Raw genomic sequence first — 22261 nt, forward strand, 5'->3', positions numbered from 1 at the left:
CCTGGTTGCCTTTGCTGGCTCCTCCTCCTCTCCTGGAACTTAAATGCGAGTGTGTACCAGGACTCTCTCTTCCTCTCTTCCTTCTTTGCACAGATGGTTCTCTCTTGGAAGCCCACAGCTGTTGGTAGCACCTATAGTCCAATGACTCTACATATCCTTCCCTCCTATGACCTCTCTCCTGAACCACAGACTTTGCCTGACTTCTTACCTGCAGTATCAATCTGTGATTCGGTTGCTAAGTTGTGTCCAACTCTGCAACCCCATGGATTGCAGCAGGCCAGGCTTCCCTGACCTCCGCTCTCTCCTGGAGTTTGCTCAAATTCATGAGGGTCTAATAGGTATCTCAAAATTAACATGCCCTCTATGGGATGCTTGGTTTCCCTGTTTTCCCCATTTTTTCCTATTTCAAGAAATTTTATCACCACCTTTCCAGTGCACAGGCAACAGTCTTGACCTTATCCTTGATTTTTCTCTGTTTCCTTCATTCACTACATCCACTGCATCAACAAAACTTTGTGCTTGAATTCTGTCTCAGATCTGCCTGCCCCCTCCATCTCTGCTGCTAACTCTAGTCATCAATTCTCTCTTGAGTTGGTGGGAAAACAATTTAACTCCTTTCTCTTCTTTCATTTTTTGTCCTTCCTCAATCCATTCTCCACTAAGCACCCACAGTGATCATTTCTTAAAAAATTTATTAGCTCTGTTTTTGCTTTAAATCTTCCAGTAGGTTCACATTGGGTTTAGAATAAAGCCCAGTCTCCTTATCCCATTCTACACGGCTCCTTGTGATCTGATCCCTGCTTCCCTTGCTGACCTTATACCGCCCTTCTCCTCAGTTACTATGTTCCAGGCACACTGACCTACTTCCTGTTATTCACACATGGTAAGTGCCAACCTACCCCAGGGCTTTTGGGCTTGCTGAACTCTGCATGGATCATGTTAACTCAATCGCTTCAAACCCATTATTCATTGTCCTGTTGTATGTCTTCATGGCTCACTATTTTTTTTTTCTTTTCTTTCTTTCATAATTCTTAACTCTAAAATTTCTAACAAAGTATCTTACTCTTAGTAGATAATCAATAACATTTTTTTGAATAAACAGAAGTGATGCTGCTCAGTGAAACTTGTTCAATGATTGATTCATGCTCTAATTACCTTTGATAAAGACTATGCTTGGGCATCTATCAAAAAACTGATAGGATTAAAATTAAATGTGAATTGAATTGCAAATAATATACTAACATTAATTCAGAGTCAATCCTTTCAAATGCTATTTTTGAGAGCTTCTGAGACTGTAATAAAATGTTAATAGAACTGTCTTCCTCTCAATCTATCCACCTCCCACTGCTGACAGGTGGAGCTCTGATTCCCCTGCCAAAGCAGGGTCCTCTTTGCCTGCTGGAATGAAAATTTGTGAAGAGCAGACACTAAATGAGGCATAGACTGGCCACTTACCTGTTCTCTCCCCTACTGCAGTTTTCTCAACAGCCTGGGATCATTCACAGACGTAGCCCTAATATTTTACTTTTGTCTTTGATATTCTGCATTTTATTCTGAGGGGTCTACATGTGGATTTATTTTTTACTTGTTTTGCTCATGATACAGGGACCTTCATCACATATCTTTAGTTACGGAAAATACTTTGATCCTTTTTTTCAACAATGATATTTTCTGTTCTTTTTACTCTCTTGTCTGGAACTCCAGTTTGACTTATTTGGTATTTCTCAGTTAAGTCTCTGGGTCTCTTTAGTGATTTTCATGGTTTTCAAGTCTCTGGGTCTCTTTAGTGATTTTTATGGTTTTCTTTATGATATCTCTAGTCTGAATTATGAAGTATTCCTTCCAATCTATTTTCCACTTCATTAATTCTCTTTTTAGGCAACTGATGAAAGCCTTTTTTAAAAAAAATTCCAATTAGTAATTATCATATGTATGTGCATGTGTGTTGCTCAGTCATGTTCAACTCTTTGAGACCCCATGGACTGTAGCCCACCAGGCTCTTCTGTCCATGGAATTCCTCAGGCAAGAATACTGGAATGGGTTGCTATTCTCTTCTCCAGGGGATCTTCCCGATGCAGGGGTCGAACCCAGGTCTCCCATATTGTGAGCAGATGCTTTACCGTCTGAGCCACTAGGGAATCCCAATTACCATGTATAGGATTTCTATATATCCTTTACCAAATTCATTTGTTCTTTTTTCTATCATATCCTGTTCCTGCTTTATAGATTGTATTAATATTTTTTCCTTTACCTCTTTCAACATTTCAAACATAATTATTTTAAAGATTCTTTCACAGTTTTCTATTGCCTCTAGTTCTTAGATGCAAATTACCTCTTTTGTGATTCTTCCCTGGGGTCATTTATTTCCTGAGTGGCTTGTAATTTTCACCCATGAGCTCCTCTGTGGTGGATATTGTTTTTGGTTTTTAAAATTATTTATTTATTTGGCTGCGCAGTGTCTTAGCTGCAGCACACAGGGTTTTTGATCTTCGTTTTGGCATTCAGGACATTTTTTAGTTTGTGGTAGGCAGGATCTTTAGCTGTGGCATGTGCAGTCTAGCTTCCTGACCAGGGATCAAACCTGGGTCCCCTGCATTGGGAGTGTGATCTTAGTGACTGGACCACAGAGGAAGTCACGCGGTGGGTATTGTTTTCTACGGGAGTCCACCTTCCTCGGGTTTTGTGGACAAATTACAGCAAGAACAGGTCAGTCTCCTGTGGCTTCTCCAGACTGGTTGCCCAATTGGAGTGTTCTAGTCTCTGTTTCACAGTTGGGATGACTAGCTGGCCTTATACAGGGAGTCCTTCTTACAAAGGTTAGTGGCTTCATCTTTTGATATGTGTGAACATCATGTGTTTGATCTATGAACATCTGATGTACAAACATCAAAACCCTGCCTCCCAACTCTGAAAGTGTGTGTCAAGTCCCAGTCCCTCCTTTGTCCTTTCAGTTTCACTCCTGCACACTACTCTGGCTTGGAGTTTTCTGTCATTTCCAGCCCCTAAATTTTTTTTCATTCAACAGATATTTATCAAGTGTGCCAAGCAACCATTCTAAATCCTAGAGAATCAGAAACGAAGAGCATAAAGTCTTTGTCTTCAAGGATTATACATTCCAGAGATTGTTCTGTCTCCTTCCATGCTTTAAATATACTAAACATATTTCTGTTACATTTTCTTCAGCATTTCTGTGTATCTGGAGTGTGTGTGTCTGGAGGGTGGTGTGTCTGGAGGGTGGTCTGTCTGGGGGGTGGTATGAGGGAGGCTGTCTTCCTGCAGCAGGTCAACCTACTGGAATGCCAAGGTACCACCCTCGCCCACCTGTGCCCCAGCATTGTTGAGGGAAAGGCTTCTGGCATACCTTGAAGACAGAGAAAACATCTCCATCCACGTTTAACCTGAGAGGCAGCTGAATGTAGTTAACAATTAAAAACACAGATTTTGAAGCCTAAATGCCTACACTCAAACCCAGCTCAATCACTTACTAGTTATGTGACCTTGGGCAAAAATCTCTTCTGGTACTTTAGTTTGCTCATCTGGAGAAGTCTAATAATAGGATTTTCCTTACATGCTTATTGCTGTGGTTCAGTTGCTCAGGTGTGTCCGACTCTTTGTGACCCCATAGACCGCGGCATGCTAGGCTTCCCTGTCCTTCACTATCTCCCGGAGTTTGCTCAAACTAATGTCCATTGAGTTGATGATGCCATCCAACTATGTCATCCTCTGTCCCTCTCTTCTTCTGCCGTCAATCTTTCCCAGCATCAGGGTCTTTTCCAAGGAGTCGGCTCTTTGCATCAGGTGGCCAAATTATTGGAGCTTCAGCTTCACCATCAGTCCTTCCAATGAATATTAGGGTTGCATTCCTTTAGGATTGACTGATTTGATCTCCTTACTGTCCAAGGGACTCTGAAGATCTTCACTGTGGAATGCGGAATCTTAACTTGCATCATGTGGGTTCTAGTTCCCTGACCAGGGATCAAACCGAGACCTCTTACACTGGGAGTCTTAGCCACTGGACCACCAGGGAAGGCCCCTTCATGTGTCTTTAGATGGTCTTCCCTCTGCACCTGTCTGTGTCCTAGTCTCTTCTTGAAAGAACACCAGTTATATTGGATGAAGACTTACCCTAATGACCTCATTTTAACTTAATTGCCTCTTTAAAGGCCCTCTCTCCAAATGCACTTACATTCTGAGGTCCTGGGGCTTCAGACTTCAACAAATAAATGTTAGGGGATAAAAGTCAGCCTGTAAGAAGGGCAGGATGAATTCTGCTGGATACCTTCTTTTTCTGGGATCGTGTATTCCAGCTCACTTCTGTGCAGTCTTTTCTAGGTCTGGGATACCTTCACCATGCTGAGTGACTTCTAATCAGCCTCAAAATGGCTCAAACCCACCCACTTATCAAAACTCAGACGAGACGCTTCTACTTCTACAAAGTCTTTTCTGATTGCTGGCTCTCACCATCTCCCTTATGCTCACCTCACTCTTCAGCAAGTATTGTATCACTCCTCGGAACGTGGATAATACCAGAGTGTTACGTGTGCTTTCCTCATGGACTTGTGGCTTGTATGGTGGCTCTTCACATTCCCAACATCGCATCAGTCAGAAGTGAGCACCCTGAGGGTGAATCTCCACCTGGTTCAGCTTTGTATCCTCATAGTCATTGCTCAGTGAATACTTGTTGAAGGAATAGATGAATAATAACAACAGCCAGACTGACTTCTGTTTCACACATGAAGTTAAGTATTGAGAAGTTCTCCCCAAACCTCTAGTCAATAATCGATTCATCTTAAGACCTTACCTGCCTAGGAGAACTTTTGCCACCTATTCAAGGTAAGCATTTTGAAAGCCTGCATGGAAAAGGCATTAAATTCATGTGTACCTTTGTACAGCCTGAGAATACCTTTTGTAAGAGAGATCAAGCTGTTGTGATATGGAATTCTCAAGGGCTCATCAAGTGGCCCACAGCAGAAGTGAATTGGATTTTTTTTTTTGGCAGTGACTTGCCTAATTTGCGCATAAAATACTTTAAAGTCTGGAGATGTAAACACTTTCTTTTTTTTTTTTTTTCATTTCATTTTAAAAGGAGGTTCCAGAGTTTAACTTCTGTTTTGAATGATGTCTTTGTAACAAACTTCCTGTGTTGACAAGGAATGCATTGCATTTCCGTAGCTGTGACTGCCATAGAAATGAGGGCAGTTCTAAATGTCTTACTATTTTAAGGTCTTTATGCAATTTTCTGACAGTTCAAGTCTCCTAATTTTTATCCTGGTTATAACTTGATGCTGTTTAAGTATAATACAATAAAAATATACAACTCTATCTCTAAATAATATATAATATACAAATAATACAATAATATACAACTATATCACTATAGTATTACTGCTGTAATAAGCATTTCAGGCTTCCCAGGTGGCTCAGTGGTAAAGAATCCACCTGCCAAGGCAGGAGACGCAAGAGACCTGGGTTCGATCCCTGGGTCGGGAAGATTCCCCAGAGAAGGAAATGGCAGTTCACTCCAGTATTCTTGCCTGGGAAATCCTATGGACAGAGGAGCCTGGGGGGCTACAGTCCATGAGATCACAGTCAGACAATTCTTGTTGAGCAACTCTTGACTGAGCTACTGACCATGCAATAAGCATTTCAAATAATGTGTTCATTTTTTTTTTAAACTTCTCCTAATGTCTTGTTTTATCTTGTTTTAAATTATCTGTCAACAGAGCACTGAACACTTACTTTAGCCTTTTGGTGATAAACTTTTCCCTTTTTGGGGGGTTTTGTCTTAGAGTGGCTCTGCCTCTCGGCTCTGCTGGTGATCAATCTGCTCCCACTTCATAAACGTTGTTCAAATGTCATTGACTCAGAATCTAGCAGAACTGGGGACATCCAAGTGTCTCTGTTTTATAAGATAGAGTGACTTTAGCATGAGGCTATCTTAAAGCACAAATAAAAATTTTCTATTACTCAAATTAAGTGGCTTATCATTATATTTTTACTTACAGCTTTTATCTTTCTTTGGTGCCTCATATTTTAAGGCAATGACGTCCTTTAATACAGCATCAGGAGAGCATAGCAATTTTGGGGGAAATGTTAACAACCATAATGCAGCCTAGATATGAAAAAAAAGTAATGTTAAAAGCCTGAGGAGATGTAAAATTAAGAAAAGCCCAGTGAAAAATGTTTACACAAAATAGTCCAATTCTTTATAGATATGAAGTTACGCGTAGAAACTAGCAAGAATTCCCTTCCTTCTGTCCTTTCTCCTCTCCCCTCCCTGCCACCCACACAGCTCCCATCTTGCTTCAACCTTCATCCACTGAGATGAAAAAAAAAACAGTTCTTATCCACCCCTCCACACCCCCATTCCCGCCCCCCACCCCCATCCCACCTCCTTGAATGTTCAATTCCGTGACTTCCGGGAGTGCCCATGCAGAGGTCAAAGCTGCCTGTGATTTTCCATTTACACTGACATGGATCTGGCAAGAAAGCAGGGGTTTCCGAGTTTGAGAGTCAGTCTGGCCTGTTGGGCAGCAGGACCTGACCCAGACCCCTGCTAAGTCGATACTTGTCTGATGAATGAATGAGCAGAAAAGGTGATGTCTTGCATTTTCATTACTATAAGAAGGTAATTGCCTTCTGAAAGGTTGTCGCTGAACGATAAGATGCTGGGATTCTTGGCCTCCGGAGGAGACGAATTCAATCCGGGGCCAGAGACGAGGCTGGATCGCTCAGAGCTTTTGTGTAATAAAGTTTTATTAAAGTATAAAGGAGATAGAGAAAGCTTCTGACATAGGCATCAGAAGGGGGCAAAAGAGTACCCCTCTCCTAGTCTTTAGCTGTATGTTATATAGTCACTCACAGTCTGTTAATGAAAAGAAAGGAATGTCATAAAATTTAGAATGGCACCAGATAATTCATCCCTGGCCATAAAACGATTGACTCGAATCTTATAGAAGGGCAGAATACCAACAAATAGTTTCGTTTACATATATTAGGGAACAATATCTGAGTAAGTAGGTTAGGCCGTTTGGCGGAACCAACTTGAAGATAGAGTCTGGGGTACATTAACATAGCTTAAGACAACATTTCCATAAGAAAAAGAAATGTATTGATTAACTCAAGGTTTGTGAGTAGTTAGCTTCAGGTGAAACCAGGTGTCATGGCAACACAGCATTTTAAGAGAAACCTCCTTTTAAATTTGTATAGAGAAGAAAAAATATCGCTGGTTTGTTTCTTCCTGCTGCTTAAGAGAGAAAAACGTCTGGCACTTGCAGCCTCTTTCCTCCATTTGGAGACCCCTGGCCTTCCTGCCTGTTACCCTCTCACTTCTCTTCCAGTTTTGAGACAAAACTTTTTTTTTTAACTCATTTTCATCATTCTTTATCTTTACGCCTGCTCGGCTGAAACTTCCTGCTGAGACTGCCCCAGCAATGAGTTATCTGTCCTTCCTCCGCATAGTTTTCTGATCAATGAAATTTTAAAAAAGTCTTGGCAGTGTGGTTCCTGGTTTAGGGTGTGTGACAAAAGGCACTTTTCATTTGATGTTCTGGGGAATGGAGACTGCACGGGGCCTATGCTGACAGCAGCCTGAGAGCAGGGTGGGGTCCTGAGGTCTGGCTGCAGCGGGGGATGGAGAGGAGGGGAGGGGAGCTGTTGATGTACACGCTGCAGCTGGACTGGAGGCCTGCTTGGAGACGCTTCTGTGGGTAGCTCCTGGGCAGTTGGGTTTGGACAACTGAGATCAACCAGGGAGCCATTAGAATAGAATCTACAGCAAATTCTCATTGGCTATCAGTTTTCCATAGGGTAAAACCAGGGCTCTGTAACAACCTAGAGGGGTGGGAAGCGGAAGGAGGGAGGCTCAAGAGGGAGCGGACGTATGTATACCTATGGCTGATTCGTGTTGATGTATGGCAGAAACCAACCCAATATTGTAAAGCAATTATCCTTCCATTAAAGATAAATAAATTGAAGAAGAAGAAAAAAACAGAATCTATGTAAGAAAACATGGGGGCAACAAATTAAAAGAAAAAAAAAACACAAAACACTGGGGTTCTGGCATGGAACTCCTGGTCTCTGAAAGGAAGCTCTTTCCTCTGACCTGTCCCCGTGACTTGGTCTCAGTGGGGCCACCTCCTCACCCAGCTCAGAACCAGGTCCAGGCAGGCAGGGTAGGTGGCTTCCCTGTGATGTCATGGGCACCAGTGACCCTATTTAAGGCTGAAGTTTTGATCATATAGGTTATGCCCTCTGTTGTTTTTAAAATAGGTTAGGAGAGGGAAGGGGAAACCATGGGAACTTGAGACCAGGGGAGGGGATAATTACCTTCATGATTTATTCAAAACTGGGTGTATTTTGTTGCCAAAGTGGGTTTGTTTTTTTTTTTCCAAGTTGGTCCAGTGTTACTAAACCTTAAGAGTTTTAGTGAACTGTGGAGGAGAAGCTCAGAACCTCTGTACTGAGGTTGCTTAGCTCTGTAGGATGAAAAGCTTAAACCAAGAGGGCCCACCATACCAAAATGAGCTAGAGAATGAAGGCAGTACAGAGGAACGAGAAGACAAATGATGGAGAGACTTGAGTTCTTATGACAATGTTTGTGTCCTTGGATCCAACCGTGCCTGAAGTTAGAATATCCCCTGGACCTTTCAGTTACATGAACCAATAAATACCCTTCTTTGCTTTGTTATAGCCACGCTTTCCGGGAAACAGACTCACTCAGAAGGACAATGCAGATAGTGGAGTGCAGTTTATTACACCGGCGGGCCCAAGGCAGAGTCTCCTCTTAGCCAAGGGCCCGGACCAGCATTTGTGAAAATCTTTTATACCCCATGTGTCCAAACCCACTACCCCAATTCCCTTGAGACTTACATAAACAAAGGAAGGGTAAATACAACTACAATAACCCCATCATTCACGTGTTATGCGTTCAAACAGTCAATAATCAATAAGCCCGCAGTTACATTCCAAATAGTTAATAACTGATAAGCCTGTGCTTACATTCTGATAGATAGTGTCCGGAGGCAGGGGTGATTAGTGTCTGTTCTTCAAGATTCCCCTGCCCAGAGGGGGGTCTTATCCTTCCATTGTCATTCCCACAGGCGCTAAGCACAGAGTTCAGAGTCCACTGGAGAGGTGGCCGCGCACGATCAGCACAGACAGGCCTGAGATGGAGTCCAGGCCCTATGAATTCCTTCTTCATTCCCCCCTCTTGATGCTCTTAGTTTCCATAACGAGCATCATTTATTGAGATATATTGTACCTTAGCCCTCCTGCCACCCACATGAGAGAATGCTATCAACCTCTGGGTTACAAAATTCACAAGGCATTGTAGGAAGCAGGGTCCACAAAGCAGTATGATCAAGATTACTATAACAACAATTCATTAGACATGGCTTTCACTTGATTTTGCATATCCTCCAAGGCAGCAGATACATCTTCAGACAGGTCAGGGATGTACACACCATTCGCCAAAGTCCCTAATGAAGAAGGAATTCATAGGGCCTGGACTCCATCTCAGGCCTGTCTGTGCTGATCGTGCGCGGCCACCTCTCCAGTGGACTCTGAACTCTGTGCTTAGCGCCTGTGGGAATGACAATGGAAGGATAAGACCCCCCTCTGGGCAGGGGAATCTTGAAGAACAGACACTAATCACCCCTGCCTCCGGACACTATCTATCAGAATGTAAGCACAGGCTTATCAGTTATTAACTATTTGGAATGTAACTGCGGGCTTATTGATTATTGACTGTTTGAACGCATAACACGTGAATGATGGGGTTATTGTAGTTGTATTTACCCTTCCTTTGTTTATGTAAGTCTCAAGGGAATTGGGGTAGTGGGTTTGGACACATGGGGTATAAAAGATTTTCACAAATGCTGGTCCGGGCCCTTGGCTAAGAGGAGACTCTGCCTTGGGCCCGCCGGTGTAATAAACTGCACTCCACTATCTGCATTGTCCTTCTGAGTGAGTCTGTTTCCCGGAAAGCGTGGCTATAACAGCTTAAGTTAAAACAAAACCAAAACCAAAGTGTTTTAAAGGCAAGTTGGTTGCATGTTGCTCTCTGCCTTTCCCAGAATGAAAAAATGGGCCCTTAAATGGGACAGCCGGGGTGTGGACTGTCTCTGGGCGCCCCCAGCACGTATGTGATCTTTGTGAAAAGTACTGTGTTATTATCCTTACTTGACACTAGACTACAAAAAATATGTAAAGAAATAATGTGAAAAAGTCACTTAAATCTTAATAACTATGAGTTAGGTCATTTTGGAAACTTTCATGTAAGTTTTTGAGATTTTAATATACATATAAATCAGTTGATACTTCAGAAGCGTATTAAATCACCTAAGACTTTCCTTACATAATTTCATCTCAAAAGCCCTCAGCCAGAAGCCGAAAGGCAAACATTTGAAGACATGATATAACAGTCATTGTGTTTCAAGCATGTAATCTTCCATAAATCTGTGGATTTTATCTAAACGTCTTACAGTCGGTAATAGAGCAGGGCCACAGAGTAGAATATAATAAACACTTTGAGACGGTGCCAGTGGTACTATTAATCCATAAATCTTTTCTTTTCACTCCATAGTAGTGGATACTTGGAAGTAATGAGAACATACAGTTTAATCTAATAACAACGCAATGTTAGTTTGTAACAGAAATGCTACATAGTACCTGGAAGTATTCCCCTAATGCCAAAACAGTAAAGAAAATTCCTGATTCTATGCCTGAGAGAACTGGAGCTTAATTCTTCTACTGTAAAAGATTTGCTTTCCTAATGTAGATGTATTGATGCACCACAAAGATGGGAAAGCTTTTGTTTTTTAACATACAGTACAAGAATTCAGTGTTCCCAGTTCTTTAACTCCCACTTTCTCTTCATGGGTTGTAAGAATTCAACCGCAGTAATTGTTTAAACACCATTCTCTGTTGTTTTTGGGTCATCCTTCTCACTGCTTCCTCCTCTTGCAGTCAAGTCTTTCTGCAGCTGATATTTTTTAAAAGCGATACTTTCTTACCCCACCTGAGCTTTCAGTAAACTCACAGTTTTGCCATAATGCAAACCCCCACCCCCCAAACACATCACTCCTTTCGTCTTTGGGCTGTGCCCCTTACCAGGTGCTCAAGGCTGAAGGTAGGAAGGTGTGTCCTCCTGAGCAATTTCACCCAAGCTCTGCCCATTTACCTCCAAAAGTCTTTCTGGGAAGTGTATCCTTGTCGGCCACCGCTCTCACGCAGACCCTACAAGAGCCTCCTGAGTGGTCCAGCCCTGGGTAGGGTTGGACTTCCTGTGACTGGAGGGATGAAGGGATGGCACGTTATCCTGGTGGGCCTGCACCTGTCCACAGGCACAGCCTCTGCCGGGATTGACGCTGAAGCCTGGCAACCCTAGGGATGCCCAGGTCAGCAGGGAGGGAGCACATGTGCTGGGTACCAGGCCAGGTGTGTTAGGAGCAAGAAGAAATTAAAAATGAGGAGAATATACTTCATATTTGCCCACTTCTGCTACCTTTCATTCTTTGTTGTTCTAAATTTCCATCTGATGCCATTTGCCTTCTGACTGAAGAACTTCCTTGAACATTTCTTGTAGTGCAAATCTCCTGCCAGTGGGTATCTCAGCTTTTGTTTCGAGGATAAAGTCTTTATTTTGCCTTAAGTCTGGAATGATATTTTCAGTAGGTAGAGAAGACTAGGTTGAGAGTTTTTGCTTTTCACGTGGCACATTGAAGGTCTTGCTCCACAGTCCTTTGGCTTCTATGGCTTCTCATGAGAAGTCTCGTGTTGTTCTCACTTTTGTTCCTCTTATATAATTTGTCTTTTTCCCTCTGGCTGCTTGTAAGATTTTTCTCTTTACCAATGTTTTTCAGCAAATTCATTATGATATGCCTTGGTATTCTTTCATGTCTCTATTTAACGTATTCAATCTTTCCTCTAACTTCTTGAAAATACAGTTATAACAGATGTTTTAAGGTCCATGTCTGCTAATTCTATCATCTCTGTCATTTCTGGCTTTGTTTTTATTAATATACTTTTCCTTTTTTCCCTCGTGTATCATGTTATTAGATTGTAGACATCTGCTAACTTAGATTAATGATCATAAACTATAGCAATGCCATTTCAAGTTACATGCCTATAAGTTACCAACAAGTAACATGGAACAACAGACTGGTTCCAAATAGGAAAAGGAGGACGTCAAGGCTGTGTATTGTCACCCTGCTCATTTAACTTATATGCAAAGTACATCATGAGAAATGCTGGGCTAGAAGAAGCACAAGCTGGAATCAAGATTGCTGGGAGAAATATCAATAACTTCAGATATGCAGATGACACCACCCTTATGGCAGAAAGTGAAGGGGAACTAAAAAGCCTCTTTTAAGAAAGGTGAAAGTGAAAGAGGAGAGTGAAAAAGTTGGCTTAAAGCTCAACATTCAGAAAACTAAGATCATGGCATCTGGTCCCATCACTTCATGGGAAACAGATGGGGAAACAGTGGAAACAGTGTCAGACTTTATTTTTGGGGGCTCCAAAATCACTGCAGATGGTGATTGCAGCCATGAAATTAAAAGATGCTTACTCCTTGGAAGGAAAGTTGTGACCAACCTAGATAGCATATTAAAAAGCAGAGACATTACTTTGCTAACAAAGGTCTGTCTAGTCAAGGCTTTGGTTTTTCCAGTGGTCATGTACGGATGTGAGAGTTGGACTGTGAAGAAAGCTGAGCGCCAAAGAATTGATGCTTTTGAACTGTGGTGTTGGAGAAGACTCTCGAGAGTCCCTTGGACTGCAAGGAGATCCAACCAGTCCATCCTAAAGGAGATCAGTCCTGGGTGTTCATTGGAAGGACTGATGCTGAAGCTGAAACTCCAATACTTTGGCCACCTCATGCAAAGAGTTGACTCATTGGAAAAGACCCTGATGCTGGGAGGGATTGGGAGCAGGAGGAGAAGGGGACAACAGAGGATGAGATGGCTGGATGGCATCACTGACTCGATGGGCATGAGTTTGGGTAGACTCTGGGAGTTGGTGATAGACAGGGAGGCCTGGCGTGTTATGATTCATGGGGTTACAAAGAGTCAGACACAACTGAGCGACTTAACTGAACTGAACATATATACACATAGCTCATCATATTTCAAAAGCTACTTAAACATCTTTCATTAAAATTATGATTACATTTGCTGTTGGGATTACATTGTGCTTAAAAAGAACTAAAAATTATTCTGAATTTTCATTATCTGATCAAATAGTATTAACTTAATAATGAATTATTCTTGATACTCCCATGATATTTGTGTATAAAATATTTTCCCAGTTTTACTGAGATATAATGGACATATAACACCATATTAGTTTTAGGTATGCAACATGATTTGACATATGTATACATTGTAAAATGATTACCATAATAAGTTTAGTTAACCTCTATCACCTCACACAGTTACAAATTTCTTTTTTTATGATGAAGTCTTTTACCACCTACTCTCTTAGGAACTTGCAAGCAAGCAATATGGTATTATTAACTACAAGTTTCCCCAGTGGCTGAGTGGTAAAGTAGCACCTGCCTAGCAGGAGATGAGGGTTTGATCCCTGGGTCAGGAAGGAAATGGCAACCCACTCCAGTATTCTTGCCTGGAAAATCCCATGGGCAGAGGAGCCTGGCAGGCTACAGTCCATTGGGTCGCAGAGTTGGACACGGCTTAGTGTCTAAACAACAATTATTAACTATAGTCACCACGCTGTACCTTACATCTCCAGGACTTATGTATCATTGATGTACTTTTCTCTTGGCTGTTAGTCATATTTTCTTGCTTCTTTGCACACTTGTTCACTTTGATTGGACTCCAGCTGTTACTGTTATAAATCTCACACTGTTGGTAATGCATTCATTTAGAGTGTGTTGCACTTTGTCCTGACACACCATTAGGTCACCATAGATATTTGATCCTCTCGAGGCTTACTTTCAAGCTTTGTTAGGGTGGGTCTAGGGCAGCTTTTAGTTTAAAGTTAATTTAGCCCCACTACTAAGGTGAGAAGGGCTTCCCCGGTGGCACAGCAGTAAAGAATCTACCTGCCAAGGCAGGAGACACAGGTTCAATCCCTGGGTCAGGAAGATCCCCTGGAGGAGGAAATGGCAACCCACTCCAGTATTGTTGTCTGGGAAATCCCACGGACAGAGGAGCCTGGCGGGCTACAGTCTATCGTGTTGCAAACAGTCGGTGACGACTTAGCGACTGAGCATGCACACACACACACACACAGCAAGGTGAGAAACTTCTGAGGCCTCTATCCAATGCCCCATGTATTACAAAGTCTTTCCCTTCTGGCTGGTGGGAAGGAGAAACTTTTCGCAGTCTGCATGGGCTCCCAGGACTGCTGGTCCCCCCACCCCCTGAGCTCTCCCCAGAACCCTCAGAGCAGCACTCAGTCAGAGACCCATCTGCTGCAGTCCATGCTCCTCTCTGTTAGACTCTTCCTCCAATGCCCCTTCCCATGAATCCCAGCCACCTCGGCCTCCTTGAACTTCAGTCTCCATCTCCTCAGCTCGGCGAGTCTGACGTTCTCTTTGGGTCCCCCGGCTGGACTGCAGCCGGAACACCATCCCCTGTCCACACAACAAGCTGGGACCCTCACCTGTCCCTCATTGCTGTTTGCTTTCTCTGGGGCATCACACCCCTGCAAGTCTGTTAGCCAACGCCCCAGTTTTTCTGTCCCGCATATATTGTCAGGTTTTCTAGTGGTTTACGGTGGGAGAATGATTTCCATGACAGCGATCCTTTGTGGGCAGACACAGAAGTTCCTTATAGTGTCATTTACATTTGCTTCTCTGGGGCAATTGTAAATTGGCCATTTTTATGGGAACTCTTGGCTTGGGTTCCTACACCATGTGGTGTTGCTGTAAATCTGGACCCCACAAGCATACAGTGCTGGCTTCAGGAACCCATTAACTTTGTTTTTCTCCCCAGAACTACTGCCAGGCAGATGGTAAGTTTCAGTAGAGCTTCTTCTCCATGTCAGTTGGTGATATTTTTTACTGTTCCTATTTATTTGTTTTTTTACTATCCCTGTTTTTTTGACTAAACTACCTTTTGTGCATCCCAGAGCTGTGATGAGGTCTTGGTGTCCAGCTCCCCATGGCAAACAATCCGAGTTCACGCCTTCTGTTCTGGCGCAGGTGTTAGAACTCCAGTCCGAGGCCCTCGGGGCTACATCTAGGTAAAATTAGTATTTTTGCATTATGAAGTCTGTTCATATTTGATTTTTATGTACTGGTAATGTTTCTGATCCTTTATCTTAGTAACAACTTATCTTACGATTCTAACTAAACTGTTTAATTGATTGTGATTTTCTGTTGAAGTCTTACTAAGTTTATGTACAATTTGAGAACATATGAGAGAAATCAACATTTTCTTATTTATATGCTTAGTTTAATGGGTCATTTAAGTTCTTAGAAAGTTTTTGTTGGTTAAGTCAGACAATAGTGTTACTTAAAATAAAAAGCAAATATATTAATTAGAATCCAGTGGCAACGCAGGAGACACAGGTTCAATCCCTAGGTTGGGAAGATCCCTGGAGGAGGAAATGGCAACACTCTAGTATTCTTTCCTGGGAAATCCCATGGGCAGATGAGCCTGGTGGGCTATGGTCCATGGGCTCACAAAGAGCTGGACATGACTGAGCAACTGAACACACACACAATTTAACAAGTTAAAGGGAACTTATGTTATTAAAACACTCTTAAAATTAATATTTCAGTGGCTAATATTTTAAATTAGAAAAACAAGGTTTTAAAGTCAAACTTCAAGGGTTTAAGGCCTAGATTTTTAAATTTATTACTTCAATATGTTGAATACTACCTTCCTAAAGCTAAACTTTGAATAGTCTCTTCTACGGATCCTCTAGATACCAATAGCTCACTGTTTTAGCCAAAGGAATTTAAATCAGAAGACATGTTACAAGAAGCAGCAAGAAAGGTGCAGTGGAGACCACCCAGCTAGGCAGCCAAAATGGTGAAACAAGAGAAGCACTGATGGGGAAGAGAGGGGTGTGAACTGTTTATTAGGACCGAGAGGTTCCAGATCACCAGCCGCCCACAAACGCACACCGCTACCATCACAACACATGACACGGACTGGCCGGCCTAACAGCTGGTCTCATCTGGACGAGATGCTGACTCATCACTGAGAACCGGGAGAGAGGACTGCTCCGAGGCCAGCCACGTCCACATGGCTCTGCAGCACTTCCTCTGACCATCGGGTACGTCCCTATGACTTTACTCTGGTCTCTGCCTTAAAACCGTTTCCTAATATTTATGCTACCAATGTTATTTTCTTAATACAATTTGTGGATAAAGAAAAATGAGTAAAATGTCACTATTTGATGCTTTCTTACATGAACAAAGATTTGACAATCCCCGCCACCACCCCCAAAGCCAGCACAAAAATAGGGAATTGGAGGCTTCCTGGTGCTCAGCTCAAACCACCTGCACACACGTGGCCTAAGGCAGCTGGGCGTGGCTCTCCCCTCCTCGGCCCCTCGGCCCCCTCGCCCTCCGGTCACTTGGCCTTCTTGTTGCCCTTCTGGGGCTCCTCGGCCACGCTCCTGGCTTCCTCCTCTGGGATGAACACGCTGACAGTGAAGTCGCTGATCTCCGAGCCATACTTGTTCTTCACGACCAGCCCGTACTTGCCCGAGTCGGACGTCCTGACCCCGTTGATGGTGAAGTAGGCCGTCTTGCCAGCCTCGAACTTCAGGTTGCAGTGCTCATCCGAGGCCAGGAGCTTCTCGTTCTTCAGCCAGGAGACCTCCGGAGCCGGGTCGCCCCACACAATGCACGTGAGGTTAAGCGCCTGCAAAACAGGTGTTAGGAGAGGGGAGGAGATGTATCAGCTGTAATATCCACCTTGAGGCATCCTTCTGGGGGGTCGGCCTGACCAGATGGAGGACAAGACTAAATTTGCCGGGCTGGGCTGTGTGCACCTGTACAAGTTACATTTCAAAATCACACTTGAGGTGGTTTCTCTGGGGCCTTGGTTTTCTGGCTTTGGAAACACTTATGATCAAAGCCCCAAGAAGACATTTGCTTCCAGTTCCCATAAACACACCGAGGCCTTTTGGTCTAAGGTGGCATTTTGGACCCTGTCTCAGTAGAGACATCTCCTCATTGTCATCATCTCTACCTGCTCGCTTTTGCGTTTCGTTTGTGTCACCGAGCCCCGCAGCAGAAGCCCCACAGCTGCTTCAACAATGTGACTCATTTTCACGTCCCGTCTTCCTCACTTTCTCTCTCCCCCCACACCCACTCAAGCTGCTGCAGTTGCAAAGGTGTGCTGCCAAAATGTATTCCTCTTTCCTAATATTTTATTATATTACCATCTGTGCTGAAAACCTCTTACTTTAAAAGATCAATGTTTAGATCTATCAAATAATAGATTTCCCTTACTGAATTTTCCCTAGTAGTAACATTTTACAAAACTACAGCATAAAAGCACAACCAGGAGACTGATGCTGATATAATAGATTTCCCCCGTTTTCTTGTGCTTTTGTGTCTTTAGATCTATTCGGTTCTATCACTTGTCCAGGTTTGTGTATCCACCACATCAGTCAGGATATAGAACATTTCCATTCCCACCACGATCCTTCCTGTGGTCCATTTATAACCACACGCACCTCCCCACTTCCAAGCTGGTTCCTAACTCCTGGCAACCACTAACCTATATCCGTTTCTCAATTATTATAACTTCCAAAGCATTATATAAATAGCATCATACAGGAGGTAACATTTCCAGAGTACCTTTTCCACTGAGCATAATTCCTTGCAGATTCATCCAAGTTATTGCAGGTGTTAAGTTTGTCCCTTTGGCTCAGAAGGGTGCCATGGTATGCATATACCTGCAAGGGTCACCTGAGCTGTTTCCAGTTTGGGGCTATTATGAATAAAGCTGCTATGAACATTTGTGTGCATGTTTTTATGTGAGCATACGTTTTAATCTCTCTGAGATAAATATCCAGGAGTACAATTGCTGGATGGTATGGTAAATGTATATTTCATTACTTGAAGAGATTGCCAAACTGCTTTCCTGAGTAGCTGTATAATTTTGATCTATATTTCCAACAGCCATGTAGGAGTGATTCAGCCTCTCTGCAGCTTCACCAGCATTTGTTGTTGTCACTTTTATATTTTAGTAATTCTGATAGGTGTGTCATATTTCACTGTGGTTTTTATTTGCATTTCCCTGATGACCAAAGATGATGAATTTACTTCACATTTTAAGTTCCAGTTTTCTTTTTTTTAGAATTTTCCATCCTGAAGGAATTAATTTTTTTAATTAATTTATTTTTTTACTGAAGGATAATTGCTTTACAGAATTTTGCTGTTTTCTATCAAACCTCAACATGAATCAGCCATAGGTATATGTAATTTTTAAAATTAATTTATTTTGGCTGCACTGGGTCTTTGTTGCTGAGAGTGGGCTTTCTCTGGTTGCAGCGAGCAGGGGCTACTCTCTACTTGTGGTGAATGGGCTTCTTATTGTGGCTTCTCCTGTTGCAGAGCATGGGCTCTAGGGTGTGTAGGCTTCAGTAGTTGTGGTACATGGATTTAGCTGCCCTGCAGCATGTGGAGTCTTCCTGGGCCAGAGATTGAACCTGTGTCCCCTATAAGGCAGGTGGATTCTTAACCACTGGACCACCAGGGAAGTCCTAAATTCCATTCTTGTATTTTTTTCTTACTGAAGTCCAGAAGTTATAAGAAAAAGAGCAGGGCTCACCATATACATGGAAAAGAATATCCTTCTATCTGGAAGGGCCTTTTATGATCACTTGTTGCCTCTTCCATAAGTGTATCATTTAGAATTGGGTAGATAGCAAGAAATTTCTTTCCATGATTAATTAGCACTTCTTATTGAATTATTCTGCAAACACATTTCAGGAAGAAAAATATGAGTCAAATTATTGCCATTAAGAGAAACTATTGCCATTGGAGAAGGGAACAGTAACCCCCTCCAGTATTCTTTCCTGGAGAATTCCATGGTCAGAGGAGCCTGGCAGGCTACAGTCCATGGGGTTGCAAAGAGTCAGACATAACTGAGTGACTAACACTTTCACTTTTCTCAGGGATGAAGAAAGTAAATCCAGGTTACACATGACATTCACTGCTCTTCAGAGAGATTATTATGGAGCAAACAAATATCAGTTTAAAACCAAATGGAAATAAATCAGTTTTCTGCTATGATGGATCCTATAGAGATTCACAGAACAGGACATTTCCCTTCAAAGATGAGGAATCCTATAGGTCAGCCCACTAGCTGACCTAGCATTAGGTCCTAGCATTCCACTAGCATTAGAGGTCACTTCTTTCTTCAATTATGTTTGTCATATAGTTATGATTGAACATTTCGCTTCTCCTGATTTTAAAGAGACCTTACTTCTGGAAAGAGACTAAGAGGTCTACACATGCCCACATTAAACAAATGTACATCCTGATGCTTGGCCTACAAAACATCTTCAGATGAGTGGAAAACTGACTACACTTTGAACCTTGTATGTGACTATACTGAAGTCAGGCATGAGCAGCCATGGCATATGAGGAAGATGGTGGGAACCAAGTCTGGGGCACTGGAACCCCTTTCCAGTGTGGAAGAAGTGGGGACAGGAGTGTTCCAAACTTACCTTGCCCTCTTGGATGGTGACCACATCGGGGAGGCCACCCACCACCCGGGCGCGATCTGTAAGCACAGGCATTTCTGGTTAATCACTGAAACCATAAACACCAGCCATCACATGCACGCACAGAGCCACCCAGCAGAACTCATCGTCCTATTTAGTTTCCCTCTCCTTATAGTCATTGTATACCTGCTTTCACTATGCAAAATAAGAAAATGATCCTGCAATTTCTGAACATTCATCTCCTTCACACACAGGTGCCTCTATCTGGACCTGAGACCACGTCATGGTCTGCTCTGTAAGCCTGGCGGCTGTTCTCAGCCTGGCCCTCCCGCAGCTCAGCGAGCTGGGCCAGAGCAGGCAGGGCAGAGCATGGCCTCTTCCATGGGCTCCCCTCTGACTCAAAAAGGCTGCATAAGTGGAGGCTGTGTGCAGGAGATCTGGAGGCTGGAGAAGACATGGGCTCTCCTTGGGGCCTTCCCTACAGAGCATCCCCTTCTCGTTTCCGGGGAGTTCTTCAGATGTTCTGCAGGGCCCCTTTCTATGACTGAGGGGACAGGGGTAGGAGGGGTGCTGAAATCCAGGGCTGACATCCCCACCCTCACCCCAAGCTTTGTGCTACAGGTGTGACAGCCTCAGTCCCAGGGAAGGACGCCTTTCTGTCATTCATTCAGGACTAATGCAGTGGCACCACCCTCTCCTTTTCAGCCTGCTTTAGTGAATGAGTGACTCTACATCCTTATTTCTATTATACATTCCATTCTCCACTAAGTCAGGCTAAAGCTTTGAATGAGTGTTGACTGCCTTCTGCTGCTGATTTTGCACTTAATACCACCTGTGGGCCCGACCCACTGCCTGGCCCCCTGTGCCTCTTACTGGATGGTGCTAGGTGAGTCATGTCATACGTGGACCTCAGTCTCCTCATGGGGGTGGGGGGCTTGCATTAAACCTGCGGATATGAAGCTTGTCTACTCTGCTGCCTGGTGTCCATGGGATTCATCCTGACTTCACTGAAGATAGCTTGGCCCTCACCTATGTTATCGGGTCCACGTGGAAGATTTTGTTTGAATGAAGTGTTCTGTGCAATCATTTAAGAACAGGAATCTAGACAGGCTTTCAGGTCTCTTCCAGCTCTAAGATACTGTGGTCTAGAGACCTCAGGAAGGAGCTCATGGAGCAGAGGGTCAGGCTTCTCGTCCACAGCAGAGTTCAAGAGAGGGGAGAGACGGAAGCAATGACCAACCTACGGTGTGATTTGCAGCCCAGAGATTTTTCATGTTGAGGCTGGGAGCCATCCTTACAGGAGATTTTTATAATAGATATTTCAGGTTTAGGCTGGGAGCCATTCTTACAGTGTAACCTGAGACCTTCTTTTCCAGACCGTCTTACTCAAGAGACTAAAGGACAACACAGGCGGAACACCTAAAGTTTTAAATATATACAAAGAAATGAAAAAAAAGGAAAAAGAAAAAAAAAATGCTTTCACTCTCCTCCATCTGCAGTAATAATAGAAAAATAAAAGTTGTATGTTGAAGCCACACTAGGAATAAACTCGAAGGGGTTTACTTACTCTTCTCGGCGATGGCAGCTTGTCTGTGGTTGAGAGAAACGAACAAACACGCAAACAAAGAAGGGTTTTGTTTTAGTGTTACTGCCAAGTAGCCAGCCCCAACTGCATTTCTGTTTCTGCTGCTCCGCCTGCATTTGCCCCAGTACAGGACCCTCTGCCCCACTGATGCAGACGGGGAGGAGCGCAAGGGTGCCCGTGGGGGCGTCGCTGGGAAAGGGGGGGACTTACTTCAATCTCTGGAATTCCGCAAAGGCCTCATCGTACGCTTGAAGAGAAAAAAGGAGAAGTTAGAATTTTCTCACCCAGAACTGGCCAGACACAGGGGCCTATGAGAGCTCCCAACATGAGCGCAGTGTAATCAGTCCAGACCTGACGTGGTGGGCTTTGAAGGAGGCTGCACCCAAGCAGTCCCTATGACTCAAAGGCTTAACAAGAGAAGCAAATACTTTCTAGACAGAAAGCATGAAATAGTGGATTTTAGAAGCTTTCAATTCAGTGAGAAGACTTCAACCCTCCGAACAGAAAAGGAAAGATTCTCTTAGCCAAAGACGGAATGGGATGAAACTCTGCTGGATGTTGTGTGGCAGCCTGGGTGGGAGGCAGCTTGGGGGGGAATGGATACATGCATCTGTATGCCTGAGTCCCTTCGCTATTCACCTGAAACTATCATAACATTGTTCGTTGACCGGCTATGTGCTAGTCACTCAGTTGTGTCCAGCTCCTTGTGACCCCATGGACTGTAGCCCATCAGCCTCCTCTCTTCACTGAATTCTCCAGGCAGGAATGCTGGAGTGGGTTGCCATTCCCTTCTCCTGGGGATCTTCCTGACCCAGGGATTGAAGTTGGGTCTCCAGCATTGCAGGCAAATTCTTTACCACCTGAGCCACCAGGAAAGCCGCCAATACAAAATAAAAAGTTCTTTTTTTCTAAAGATGGAATGGGAAGAAAGGTCTGTCTCAAATATGGATTGGTTGTCTGTTAAAAATCCTGAGCAACAGAAAAGCTTTCCTCTCATTAAATTATTCTGCACGT

The 22261-nt window shown here is 43.4% G+C and overlaps 1 protein-coding gene across 2 annotated transcripts in view; it reads right to left on the reverse strand.

Annotated features, from left to right (window-relative positions):
• Positions 1-15400: 15400 nt before the first annotated feature.
• The window catches only part of MYOM1 (myomesin 1), a 118352-nt gene continuing 111491 nt past the window's right edge, over positions 15401-22261 (reverse strand). For both annotated transcript variants that reach the window (XM_043889108.1, XM_043889107.1), the window contains 4 exons: positions 21458-21494; positions 21230-21252; positions 19666-19721; positions 15401-16844 (listed from right to left, as the gene is read on the reverse strand). In XM_043889108.1, the coding sequence (XP_043745043.1) occupies positions 16551-16844; positions 19666-19721; positions 21230-21252; positions 21458-21494 (410 nt within the window). In that variant the 3' untranslated portion in view covers positions 15401-16550. The remainder of the gene's footprint in view (positions 16845-19665; positions 19722-21229; positions 21253-21457; positions 21495-22261) is intronic.

This window comes from Cervus elaphus, chromosome 27, assembly GCF_910594005.1.
Source record: "Cervus elaphus chromosome 27, mCerEla1.1, whole genome shotgun sequence".
NCBI classification, from domain to species: domain Eukaryota; kingdom Metazoa; phylum Chordata; class Mammalia; order Artiodactyla; family Cervidae; genus Cervus; species Cervus elaphus.